Source organism: Cryptomeria japonica, chromosome 1 (assembly GCF_030272615.1).
Source record: "Cryptomeria japonica chromosome 1, Sugi_1.0, whole genome shotgun sequence".
NCBI classification, from domain to species: domain Eukaryota; kingdom Viridiplantae; phylum Streptophyta; class Pinopsida; order Cupressales; family Cupressaceae; genus Cryptomeria; species Cryptomeria japonica.
This window is the reverse complement of record NC_081405.1, coordinates 231842218-231855083: the sequence shown is the minus strand read 5'-3', so window position 1 is coordinate 231855083 and position 12866 is coordinate 231842218. Positions and strand designations below refer to the sequence as shown.

Below are 12866 nucleotides of genomic sequence, written 5' to 3'. Positions count from 1 at the left end.
TAGCATATTAGCTTAGATATAATTATATATATATATATAAACCTTACACTTTCTTTAGATACCAATACTAATTACACTGAAGGTGTTCTTATATGAAATGGATGATCTATTTGTGAAAATCAACAACCGATAATGACAGAAAAAGATGCAAGACGATCAAAATAATTTCAACCATCACATTTTATGTTTGCTTTTTCCTCACAGTCTTTCCACTTTGCATTGAGGAAACTAACTATAATAATTCCCCTTGTTTGTACTCGGCAGATGAAGTGAGGGAAAGATAAAAGACAATGTGATCTGTTGTCGTTGCTCATAGTACGGTGATGATGATATTCCCCTTTTTATAATTATTAAACTATTTGTATCTGCTTGCAAGATGTGATACATTCAAATCAATTTTAATTATTTTTTTTTATATTTTGTTTGTTATTTTTTATAATTAGTTTTTTGTTATTAAGTGATTTTTTTATATATAATAATATTTTAAAATTGATTTTAAAGATAAATCTTTAACATGTGAAATAATTAAAATTATTAAAATTATTAAAAAATAATACTAATTTTCTTCCTGTATTTTTTTTTTTTTTTAAACACACTTTAATTTTTTATTTTTGTTTGTTTGTTTAATTTTCTTCTGGTTTTTATTATTAACTTATTTTAAATTTTGATTTTGATTTATAATTGATTTTAAAATTTGAGATTTAATTAAAAATAATTAAATATATTTATGTTTTATTTTTATTTATTAATTTATATTCATTTCTTATAAAAAAAAATCATATAATAATATATTAAAATCAAATTCAAAGGCAACCTTTTTAATTTGTATTAATTAATTTAGTTAATTGAAAGAAATAATATTGTATAAATTCTTTTATTTGATATTTTATTTATATCAAATAATTTAGATAATTATAAACAATTTTTTATTTGATATTTGATATTATATTATTATTATAATATTACTTTAATTTTTTTTTTGTTTGTTTGTTTAAATGAATGATTTTACTATAGGATAAATTTTTAACGTGACCAGTGACGCTAGTGCAATGCGTCCTTCGATGTCATGTGCGTTGGGGGGAGACTAGAGCTTGTGACTTCATCCTTCATGACTAGAAGCTCTCGCCAATCGAGCAAGGCCCCCAGCCTAAATCTGGTTAATTTTTAAATAATATTTAAAATTTATATTAATTTGAGTAGCATTGAATTTTATTATTTTTTCATTAAATTTTTAAAACAACTTTAACAGTATTTTACATTTAAAATATTGATTTTTATTTTTTTAAACAACTTCAATAATATTTTTATCTCTAACAATTTTAATACCGTTTATTTTATTTTTAATATTTTCTTTGAAGTGCAATTTTAATTTTCAAAATTTAAATTATTGAAGAATTTAACTATATTTATTTTAAATGTTATAATAGTTTTTCATTTATTAATATTTATTTTATCTTTTAATTAATGTTAATATTGTTTGTAATACATAGAGAGATAGAGAGAAATAGAAGAAAAGAGATAGGAAGATAGAATGGAGAGGGAGATAGAGATAACATACAAAGAGCCAAAAGAAATCAAGGATAGAAAAAAGAGATAAGGGAGAGAGAGAAATTAATATAGGAATGGAGAAAGAGAAATAAAGAGATATAGAAGGAGATAGACATATAGAGGGATTTATTGAGCTATATTACTCTCTCCAACCTCTTCTTCTCCCCCTCTCTCTCACTCTCTACATACCTCTCTATCTCTCTATCTCTCCCCCATCTATATCTCTACCCCTCTCTCCTTTTCTCTTCCCATGTATCTCTATATCTCCCTTTCTCTTATCATATATCTCTATATCTCCCTTTTTCTCTCTCCCTCTATCCATCTCCCTCTATTTTTTTATCCCTCTCTCCATCTCTATTCTTATGTCTCCACTTCTCTTTGTTTGTTTGTCTCTCTATCTCCCTATCTCTCCCTCTTGTTCTATCTACATATCATATATCTATATCACTCCATCTCACAATCTCTCATGATGTATATCTCTATATCTCTCCATCTCCTTCTTCCTCTACATATCTCTATCTTCCACTCCTTCTCTACCTCACTATCTCTCTATCTTTGTCTCTCCCTCTACTTACTCTATGTCTCTACCTGTTTCTCTCCATCTTCTTCTCTTTCTCTATCTTTATTTCTACATCTAACTTGTTCTCTCCCCCTCTACCTCTATATATGTCTCCCTCTCTCTCCCTCACCCTCTTCCTAGTCCTATATATCTATCTTTTTGCCTCTCTATTTCTTCATCTCCCCCTTTATCTCTATTTTTTTATCCCTTCATCTCTCATTACCTTATATATATCCCTCACTAGCTCTCTATATAAAACTTCTTATCTCTATCTTTATCTTTCCATCTCTCAATCTCTCACCCACTTCCACTCTCGTTGTCTCCTTTATATATTTATCTCTTCCATCTCTATCTATCTTTCACTCCTCTCTCAATTCATCTCTCCCTCTCCTCTCCATATCTCTCTTCTCCATACCTTCTCTCTCTAAGCCCCCCTCCCCTTGGCTTTATCCCTCCCTCCCTTGCTTTATCTCTTTGCGACCTTTCTCACTTTATCTATCCCCTTTCTATCCCTATCTATCCCCCCCCTATTGCATGAATAAAATGAGCCTATTGGTAATGGTGCCTAGTTATCTTCCTAATTCAAAATTTTTATTTCAATTGTGTATCTTGGATTTTAAGTTATCACTTCTCTACTAAGACCTTCGTTGCAAATACAATATCATTTTCTAAATAGCCAACCAATTGACCTCATATACTACACAAATGTATGCATAAAATAGACCAAAATTTTCCCTATTTGACCTTCCACATCTATTTGATATACCCATTGTACACCAAAATCCGATTGCTAGTTATAATGCATTTTACACTTTTTAATTGCTCCAGAAATTGGTCAAAACAATCCGCTCTCAAAAAGAATAAAATGTTTTAAGTGAATACATTATGATTTTATTAAAGATAATTTAAATGTTACTTCATCCCTAAAGAAAATAAAAAATCAAACTAGTTCTCGTGGTCGTAGTTTCCCTTGTCTCATTGAGAAAAATCCGTTATTTGAATGCGTAGCAGGTATTTTTTACGTCATCTTTATTAGATGATCGAAGCAATGACATCCATAATCCATTCCACATCAAAATCACAGAACATTGGACACTAAAATATACGTGCTGTCCAAGTTTCCAGCTGAGGAGACTAACGGTAAAAAAGCACATGGCGATCAAGTCACAGAATCGTATTATATTCAATATTGTACGCGTTAAACTTACCAAAGGGGTGTCTTCGGTTTTCCGTAAAGTTTATGTTAATATAAATTTGACTAGGAAAACTGCTTAAATTTAATCAAAACGGAGGCCACGTAATATCGATGGGTCAGGATTTCCTCTAGCAGCGCCGTCAAAGTTAATCTTGATTCAACCCTGCTCCAGTGGCAACCATGTTACTCGGCTACCTTCATGTTTCCAAGGATGAACCCTTTCTAGCACATTAACACGACATTTTTAATAATATTGTTTAAGTATTTGTGGCCTAAAAAATATATAATAAATAACATTCTATAAGAAAATGTATTTGGAATAAGATTGATTTTATATTTAATAAAATATTATTTGAATATTAAGTTTTTGTTTATATAAATTTGATGAGGAAGAGTTTTTAAGTGGGAGTGGACAACTTATAGTTGAGTCATTAAGGTTCAAATCAAATCGTAAGGGAGGCTACAAAACATCATCTTTTAATTGTACTCTATCTATCCTTCTCTGACCAACCAAGGAATATTTAAAATTTATATATATTTTTCAATAATCTTATTTTACTATTCGTGGATTAAAAATAATACAATAGAAATAATAAACTAAAAGAAAATTTATCTCAAATATAGATTGATTTTAATATTTAATAAAAAAATATTTTAGCTTATCAAAGCTACTAATTGTTTATATATTAATAGAATTATCAATTGTTTGATTCAGTGAAGAGTGAGAGTTCACAAATTTTGAAAGGTGTAATCGAAAGACGTTCAAGAATTATTGAATATCATTCAAATTTGAAAGAAAATGACTTGTAATTTGCGTGTGTAAAATCATTGATTTAATTTCATCATTTGTTAAAAAAAATCAAATGCCTAAAATATCAATAACTTCAAAAAATTTGTGTTAGAATTATTTTAAATAAAATTTAACAAAAAATTTATTGGTTGTATTAAAATTAAATAAGACGTGATTCTTGAAAATGAGTTGAGAGTGTGTATGTATATATGTGTATATTCATCACTAGAATACCTATATTTTGCAAAATATATGTAAAAGACATTAACATATATCATTTCCAAGGTGTCTCATTGCTTGAAAAAGAAATCTAAGAAAAAAAAACACTCAGGTAATTGTATCTCTTCACCTTTTAATTTTTATTTTAAAGATACGAATGATAGTATACCTTTTCTTTTCTTTTTTTTTTTTTTAATGTAAGACCTGAGGAAAGCTCTCAAAAATTTCTATTGCAAATCAAGGTGTGCTTCATAAAATTGTTAAATTACTTAGATAAAACATATAAAAATATGAAAAAATTCAATTGACAAAAGAGATTGTATTATCAAATACAAAAGGAATTAACAATCTAGATAATATAATACTTATTCAAAAATTAGATTTTAACACAAATTTTTCTCTTTACTTTTTCCTTTTCTCCTGTTTTTAGGTTTTCAAATATGATTCCTACTCAAAAAGAAAAAAAAAGAAAAACAATTATTATGTTGAATACTCCAAGGCACCGTCAAAATTCCTTTCACCAAAGATATTTTTTCCTCTTTATAACTAATGTTTCAATTTTATATTTTATTGAAGTTCATTTTTTCTTTTTAATCACATGTCTACTTCCTTTATAAGATAATAATGTTACATTATACGCATTCAATTTAGGTGGATCACACTAATAGTTCTATTCTTTATGGATTTCATTCAAAAGCTTTGATAATTGTGTGGATGGCTTTTCTCGATGTATTGCAAACATAAATGGAGTGGTATGATATGTAAAAGTTTATATGAAAGGGATGTAGTGATGGAGATATGTGGGCTTATGTACTAGTATATGTAAGAAGGGTAGACTAAAATATGGTAATATTAAGATATGCATAAATGGATTGGGATTAGATAGAGGTGGGATTGATGATTTCATACACCATGCTAGGTTTAGAGATGGATTATTTAGTTAGATGTGACATGGTATTTTTTGGATTTTGAAATATTATATTTTGAAGTGAGTATTTCAATTTCCATATTTTGTGATCTAAATGAGTGTTTTGCTCTAGGTTTTTGGATCTTTCATTGAATATTTTTGTTTTTTATATTTAAAATTGTAAACAAAATTAGTAGTAGATTGCCAAATTTTGGATATTAGGGATTATGAACCGCTAGCCTATGTATTTAGATTCATAAATTTAAAATTTGGAATGGGATCATTTTACTTTTTAGAAAGAAAAAAATATATTATTAGATTAGTTAGAGGTATTAAAATATTCAAATTTCTTATCTTTGAGGAATTTAAACCTAATAAAGATAGTTTATCCTAATGGATATTATGTTGGTTCTTTGACTAGGTTAATGAGGGATTGAGAGGATCTTTGTGTTTGATTATGTTTAGTTTGTTCAATAGATTTTGTATTTAAATCTTTTAGTTGAAATAAATTTCAATGGTCATTAGATCCTTGAATTTTCTAGAAAATTGTATTAACATCAATCAAAAATCTCATTAAAATTGAGAAGATTATGTATCTAATATGGGATGTAAGATGTATGAGAATGTTCATCTAAGTTTCACCATGGTTCTTGTGAGGGATTGAAAATGAGGTTTATAGATGATTTTAAAAAATGTATAATGAAGACACAATGCTTGCAAATTGTTGAAAATTAAATAAGATTTTTTCAAATAAAAATTTATTCTCTATTATTTAAAAAATATAAATAATAATTTAGATTTGTCAATCCAATCTTTTAAAAACATAATTTAGTTTGGTGATAGGCATAATGCCAATTATGACTATTGATCCTTGTTTTGAATTAGTCTAATATACTTACTTTAGGTGGGAGATTTGTAGAATTCTTTGTAGGTTGTAAATAGTCTATTTTTAATTGTGAATATCTTTTTTTATGAATTTAACTACTTAAATTTGACCTTACTTTTATAAAACAAAGAAACTTGATGATATAATAAAGGATCTTTCCAAGAGTTTTTAGAATAATTATTTAGTTTGTCAAAGCATATTTTATTTTACTCATCTAGAGTAAAAACCTTATCTAGTTAGAATGATGAAGTATCTCATGTTCTTACTTTAGAGAATCAACCCTAACTAACTATTACCATACGCAATCAAGACATTAGTACTAGATATATTACATCACAAAGGCATATTAAATAATATATTTAATCTTGAGTCAACACATTATAATTAAAAGACATTCAAAAATATATATTGAGTTTGAACATTTGTTGTCTAGATGAGAATTTCTAGAGGGTTTCATCAAAGTCACTGTGGTTTTTATACTAATTACAGGCTACATAATACCAACACAATAAACTATTTTGTCTATTCAATTACTTTTGCATAACATTTATGTACTATATTTGCAATCACAAAAAAAAGAATTTGTTATCATCAATTATAATATGATGTTTTTATATTATATTTGTCATTATGAATTCAGTAGTCAAATTTTTATGTCCACCATTAGATTTTTTATCATATTAATATTATATTTATCAAATTAAATATTTAATTAATACAATTATATTTATTCTATGAAACTCAAAATAACAACTTGAAATATTATTTGTATCATTTTAAATGACTTTTTAAAATAATTTTCATTAAATAATATATATCTATAAAAAAATGACTCCATTATTAATCATGTTAACATGCTATGGTACTTGGATCTACCTGACAACTCCTCGTATAAATGCTTTACTCGACTATGGAAAAGCCCGATTCCCCCTAAAATACAATGCTTTAAATGGCAGCTTATTATTGACAGACTCCCAATAAGGAGAAACCCCCTTAGTACTGATATGTGTTCCATTTGCAGATTACCTGAGACAGACACATTCTTTTTGACTACTCCTTCGCCAGGGAGGTTTGGTTAATGTTTGGTTTTTGCATTCCTAATCATGTGTATATCCTTAACATTATTTCTGGTTATATTGATGGACTAAAAAAGGACGCTAACTTATTCTAGTTTATCTTATCTTCTTATATCCTTTGGTTCATTGGAAGATGTGAAATGAGGACAAGTTTAATGGCAATGGTAGATGTCTTACTGAGTCTCTTCGTAGACTCACCTTTTTAAAAATTGCCTCGCAGGTCTCCTTCATGATGAATGTCGAAAGGCATAAGCTCCTCTAGTTCCTGCAAGATGGGCAAGCAACTATGTTCATACATGAGATGAAGGATGGCTACGAGTGGAGGAGGCTCGCAAAAAACCAGTCTTCCTTTGAAGAGGCTCTAAAGAAGCTACTTAAAGAGATCAACAGCACCAGGATGCCCGAGGCTGACCACATTACCATGCTATCCTAGATCCAGGACTGAAAGAAGGTGATTTGGATGGAAGGGGCCCAAGGGTGGACCACTTGGATCGATCCTTTCGATCACATCTTGAGTAGTGCCTAGACTTTCCTTTCTTGCATTGTTCCGTTTTTTTTACATCGGACTACTCTCTAGTAATGTAACACAGATCCTTAGTGGTTTTGGTGGTTGAGGCGCAGCCTCCCCTATCTACAGCTGATTGTATTTTGTTTACTCTCGATCTTTAATATAAAAAAAAAAAGAAGAAGAAGACAATTTATTCATTCCATTAGTATGTGGCTATGAAGAGGCACTAATAACATTATTATTACTAATGCGTAACCTTGGGAGTTGTGTCTCTAATATTTACTGAATGATTCAACTTCTTAAAGAAAAAAAAGTAAAACGTAAGCACGTTATCATCTGTAGATGTATTTTATACTACTAACAGGTAATCAACCGGATTTTTTTGCTCTTCCATTAACGAAGTTTCTAAATTTAACAAGAAACTAAAGTATATGGAATTTCAAATTCCCAAAGTCAACTCGCTCTGATTCTCTGAATACAATATGGAAAAGAAATTTTTTGTTATATTGAATATTCATACTTAACAACAAAAAAAAAAAAAAAGAAAGAAAGAAAGATGCCAATATATAAATGTGAATCGATCAGTCATCAAGATCTCGTGAAGCTCACAGACAAGGGCCTGTCTTTAAATATGTCCAGCACAAAATCTTGCACCTCCTCAGGTGTGTATTTAACCAACGTGTCGCTTTCAAATTGGCTCCTGAATCTGGTAAGAAAGGAACTGTAGGCTTGTACCAACTTCTCAGTAATTGAAATACCTAGCTTCTCTCGCAGCACGACGTCAGGAACCACCCATCCGCTATGCCTTCTCTTTACCTCTTCCATCCCTGAATTGAATCCCTTCAATTTCTCCTTCAGACCTTGCCCGGACGAAATTCCACCTCTCCCTGCATCTTCCTCGTCTGTTATACTCGACAGCACTTTCATCCACGCGCTCCTTTCATAATTGAGAGCGTACTGCCTTACCCTATTCCACTGATTTCTTACCCAATCCTCCCCCAATATATATTTGAGCTTGGAGCCATTCACTTTCTGGACTATGTAGTGAAGATTATTCATGAGAAAGAGGTACGACAAAGCCACAACTTTGTACCGATCAGATTTCTTGACAAGCTTACACAGGAGAAGGAAGATGGCCCATCCGAGATGGACAGACAACGGGTCGCAGGGATTGTGAACGGCGTAATCGTCCGGTAGCCTCTTGGGTAGCTCCTCAGGCACATCTGCAGTTATGTTAACCAAAGTTTCCTTGTAATCGGAGAGAAAAGTGAGATAATTCATAACGTATCTGGTGAGAGGATGTATAATGCCGCCCGGACTGGCAGCCTTAGAATTCTCCTTCTCAATGGCCTTATCAAATTCTTTCAACATTCCCCGGGCCGCCTCTCCCAGCTTGGTCACGATCTTATGCTCATGCACGCTTGGGAAGGAGTTTTGACAATATGTGGCCTCGATGTCGGGCATGAGATCAGTGACGGCTTCGTAGAGGTCAAGCACTCTGAATATCCTTTCCGGCGGCAGGCTTGTGGCTGCCACTCCTTCTGCCAAGGCGAAAACCCTGCGTGTGGTCTCCTTGGCGATTTCGGCAAAACAAGCATCTCTCATCTTATCAAGCCCCTCAAACACATCTTCACACAGCCGCTTTTCTCGGGCAACCAGAATTCGAATGCTGATTTTGGCACCGTGAATCCATTTCTTAATCTTTTCATCAAGAAATTCCCATTTCATTTTCCGAACATCCTTTACCGTCACCTTGTCCACGCCCAGATTGTATAAACTCTCTTCCACCACGGACTTCCTGCTGAGAACGAAGACTCGGATGGATTCACTCGCATACCCACTCTTCGCCATGCGCTGCGCTATTCTCCGCAGATCCACCACGGCGTCCAACGGAACCATGTCGAATTCACAGAGTCTGTTTACTGACAGACAATTGGAGCTCGAGAAGCTGCTGCGATTGTCGTCGCCGTCAGAGCAAATGGATCTAGTGAGGCTACCCTCTGTGGAGGAATAGAAGGACGGCCGAGCCGATGACTCCCGGTCTGGATCGATGGGTTCGCTGTTAGATACCAGAATTTTCTGAAACTCTTTCTCCAGACGGGTCATGGCCATTTTCATCAGCCGCTGTGCACGGATGATTCCCGCAGCATCTGTGCCAACGGCAGACAAATATTCCATGAGCCGTTGGAGATTGTCAACGGTTTCCATGTATATACGGACTTCTTCTGCAGTGCTCTGAAAGAGCATTTTTATTGTGGTTTTTTTGTACTCCCATCTGGTAATCAGTATTTCTGCTGCGGCCAAAGTTGCTTCCATCCTTTCCAATGCATACGAGCTTTCGTTTTCTCTGTGTGGCCGCTCCCGTTCCAATGCTTGGCAAGAGGCTTCTTACTCAATACCTAAGAAATCCCTTGAAATTTAAAGTCAGATTAACATGTACAACTATTTGATATCATACAATTGTATGACTTTGTCCCAACGAGATTTTCGCTTGACCGACTTATGGTGGTGTAAGCGGTGAACGCTATGTATCCTAGATTCTACGAATGGTGTCAGTAGACCTAATTTTTTTAAATATGATATCAAAGAAAAAATTACAATGATGGGACACCTAATTTCTTAAGAAAATACTACTACAGAACCCTGAATACTTTGTTTCAATATTTGAAATGGACTGAGTCAACCATCTGTTGCGATAAAGCAAACGCCTGAATATATTGAAGGAGACCAAGTCAACATTTGAAGCTCTCACATTACTATTAACTATTGAAAATTACCAGCCTTTTATCATTGCATCTTATAAAGATTAACATTTCATTTTCCTTTTGAAAATTTATTCTTTTAATTTCCTTTCAATTTAAAATTTTGGTTTATTATTAAAAAAATACATTATTTCTGAGTTTTTGCCTTGACAAATTCTTGATAGTGAGCTGATGTAATTGAACTTATTAATTACAGGATAAAAAAGTTAAATTCAATATCATTGTTGATCTTATATATTGATAACTTTCATTTTCAATATCATCAAAAAAATGATTTTAATTATCAATATTTAAAAGTATTGTTTATATTTTTTATATTTAATTTAATTGTAATATAAAATTTCAAATTTGAATCTACGATATTGTCTTTTCTAAGACTTGGGAACCCAACCCTTAGCCTTAGACCTACAAAGTAAAATGCCATGAAAACAACAAGGAAAAAATTGATTTGGCAATATGGCTAACCACTATTTTTTAGAATTTTTATGAAATTAAAATTCATTTATAGATGATGATGCCTAATTTTTAAATATGTTCTTTTTCTATTATTTCAATTTTTAATTTTCTATTTTCTAATTAATTTTTACTTAAATTATTCCATAATATTGAAGTGTCAAGATTTAGTATTTTTTAATAAATTTTAATTTTGTACGTTTCTTTTAAAAAATTATGTGACATCGATCTATACATAATTCTTTACACAATGATTTAAAAAAATAAAATTAATTTAACTCAAATTATGGTGGTTGTACATAAGAGGTTTTAAAAAACAACAATTAGGGTCAATTAAAAATTAATAAAAAATATCTAAATACTTTTAAAAATATATCCTCATCAATCTTCAATATAATACACATTTTCCCAAAAATAATTCTAAAAATACTTTTATTTAGGTCAAATTATGGTGGTCATACATGTGCATGTTATGGTCATATAAAATTAATTTTAAATAGTGATTTTTTGTACATGACTATTAAAAATCAATTTATATCATTTGTGTTTAAGAATAAATTACATATTTTAAACTAGATTTAAAGTACTACATGAATATTTTATATCATCTCAGTATTAGAATAAATTACAAATTCAAAAGATTTCCCTAGAGTACTAGAATTTTTTAAGATTCTATATTTAAGACCCTCAAATTTTTAGTTTAATTGAGATAACATGTTTCAAAATTAGGGAAAATAATTCCACTTTTTGGACATTTTGTGGAGCCAAATTCTTCCATGTACCCTAAATCCATAATCATTGACTTATCTAATGAATGGATAATTTTTCTAAGGATAGGAACAATGATGAGGGACTAAAGAACTTACTAAAGGAGAATAAAATAGTTAATAGATTTCAAAATGTGTATGTCAAGCTCTACCTTCCATGTTTGTGGGATGAATTTTCCCTCCAAATCATGTGTTATATCATATTGTAAGGTAGATTCAATTCAATCTAAAGCTACCATTTTTCTCACTTCATGTGGTTGTGACAAATGTGTTCACCATTTGAGACACCTACTTCATGCACACTTGATTTATGCTCAAACACATGTCTCTTAAGCATTGATGTGATGTACCTTTGGAGGGGTAGTCAATCACATATTCCTACCTCCTCTACCTTGTGTATATATTGAAGGATCACATTCTAGATTTACACACTCTTCATATTATACTATATATATCCTATTGTACTCATTTTTATTCATTTGTGGAAGGTTTATTTGTTCTTTCAAATCTTGGCATTCTCTAACAATGACTACCTTAAATATTACCATATCCAAAAGGTTCTTTCCTCTTCCTTATCAATATTTTAAAAAATTGTACAATTAGGTAGAAACCATAGGTGGTTTAATACTAATATTCTAGATATTTGGGAAAGAATTAACCTATTTTGTTGAGTATACACCTTAGGAAAATTAGGAGGTTTGTTCAATAGTGTGAAAAACTAGTTGGACCTGAACTTAGGGGATAAACAAACATATTCAACCTAATAGGACAATCTCTTATCAATTGACCTTCTTGTCTACAAATAAAATAAGCAATAGGTTTATCCAAATATAATAAAGGTTGATAAAATTCAAACCTAGGGAAAATTAACTTAATATTTTGAAGAAGCTAATTATTCAAATCCATCTCCACATAGACCCTAGGATACACCACTAAGATGAGAATTTTATCTAAGTTCTTACATTAAATAACTTGCTGAAGATGTGTAAATTTTTTCCTCGGGAATGATTTGAAGAAAAGGTTTAAAATAGGAAGCTCAATTTGCATTGGATAAAATGATCTTGAGGGGTATTCTCAGTGAAAATACAAGGTCCAAGCTTTTAGATATCATTAGTGACCACAAATAACCCAAGTAACATATTTAAGTATGACTTGAGCATGTTTAGTTGATTTAAATTTTTAAGACACACAACCCT

At 30.9% G+C, this 12866-nt stretch overlaps 1 protein-coding gene across 1 annotated transcript; it reads right to left on the bottom strand.

The window, feature by feature from the left end:
- Positions 1 to 8276: 8276 nt before the first annotated feature.
- LOC131035352 (exocyst complex component EXO70H1-like) lies at positions 8277 to 10004 on the bottom strand. Its single transcript, XM_057967027.2, has one exon. The coding sequence runs from the start codon at positions 10002 to 10004 to the stop codon at positions 8277 to 8279; it is 1728 nt and encodes a 575-aa protein (XP_057823010.2).
- Between the last annotated feature and the right edge of the window lie 2862 nt (positions 10005 to 12866).

Coding starts and splice junctions, on each gene's coding strand:
- LOC131035352 (XM_057967027.2), bottom strand. CDS start 10,004: ATGGAAGCAACTTTGGCCGCAGCAGAAATACTGATTACCAGATGGGAG.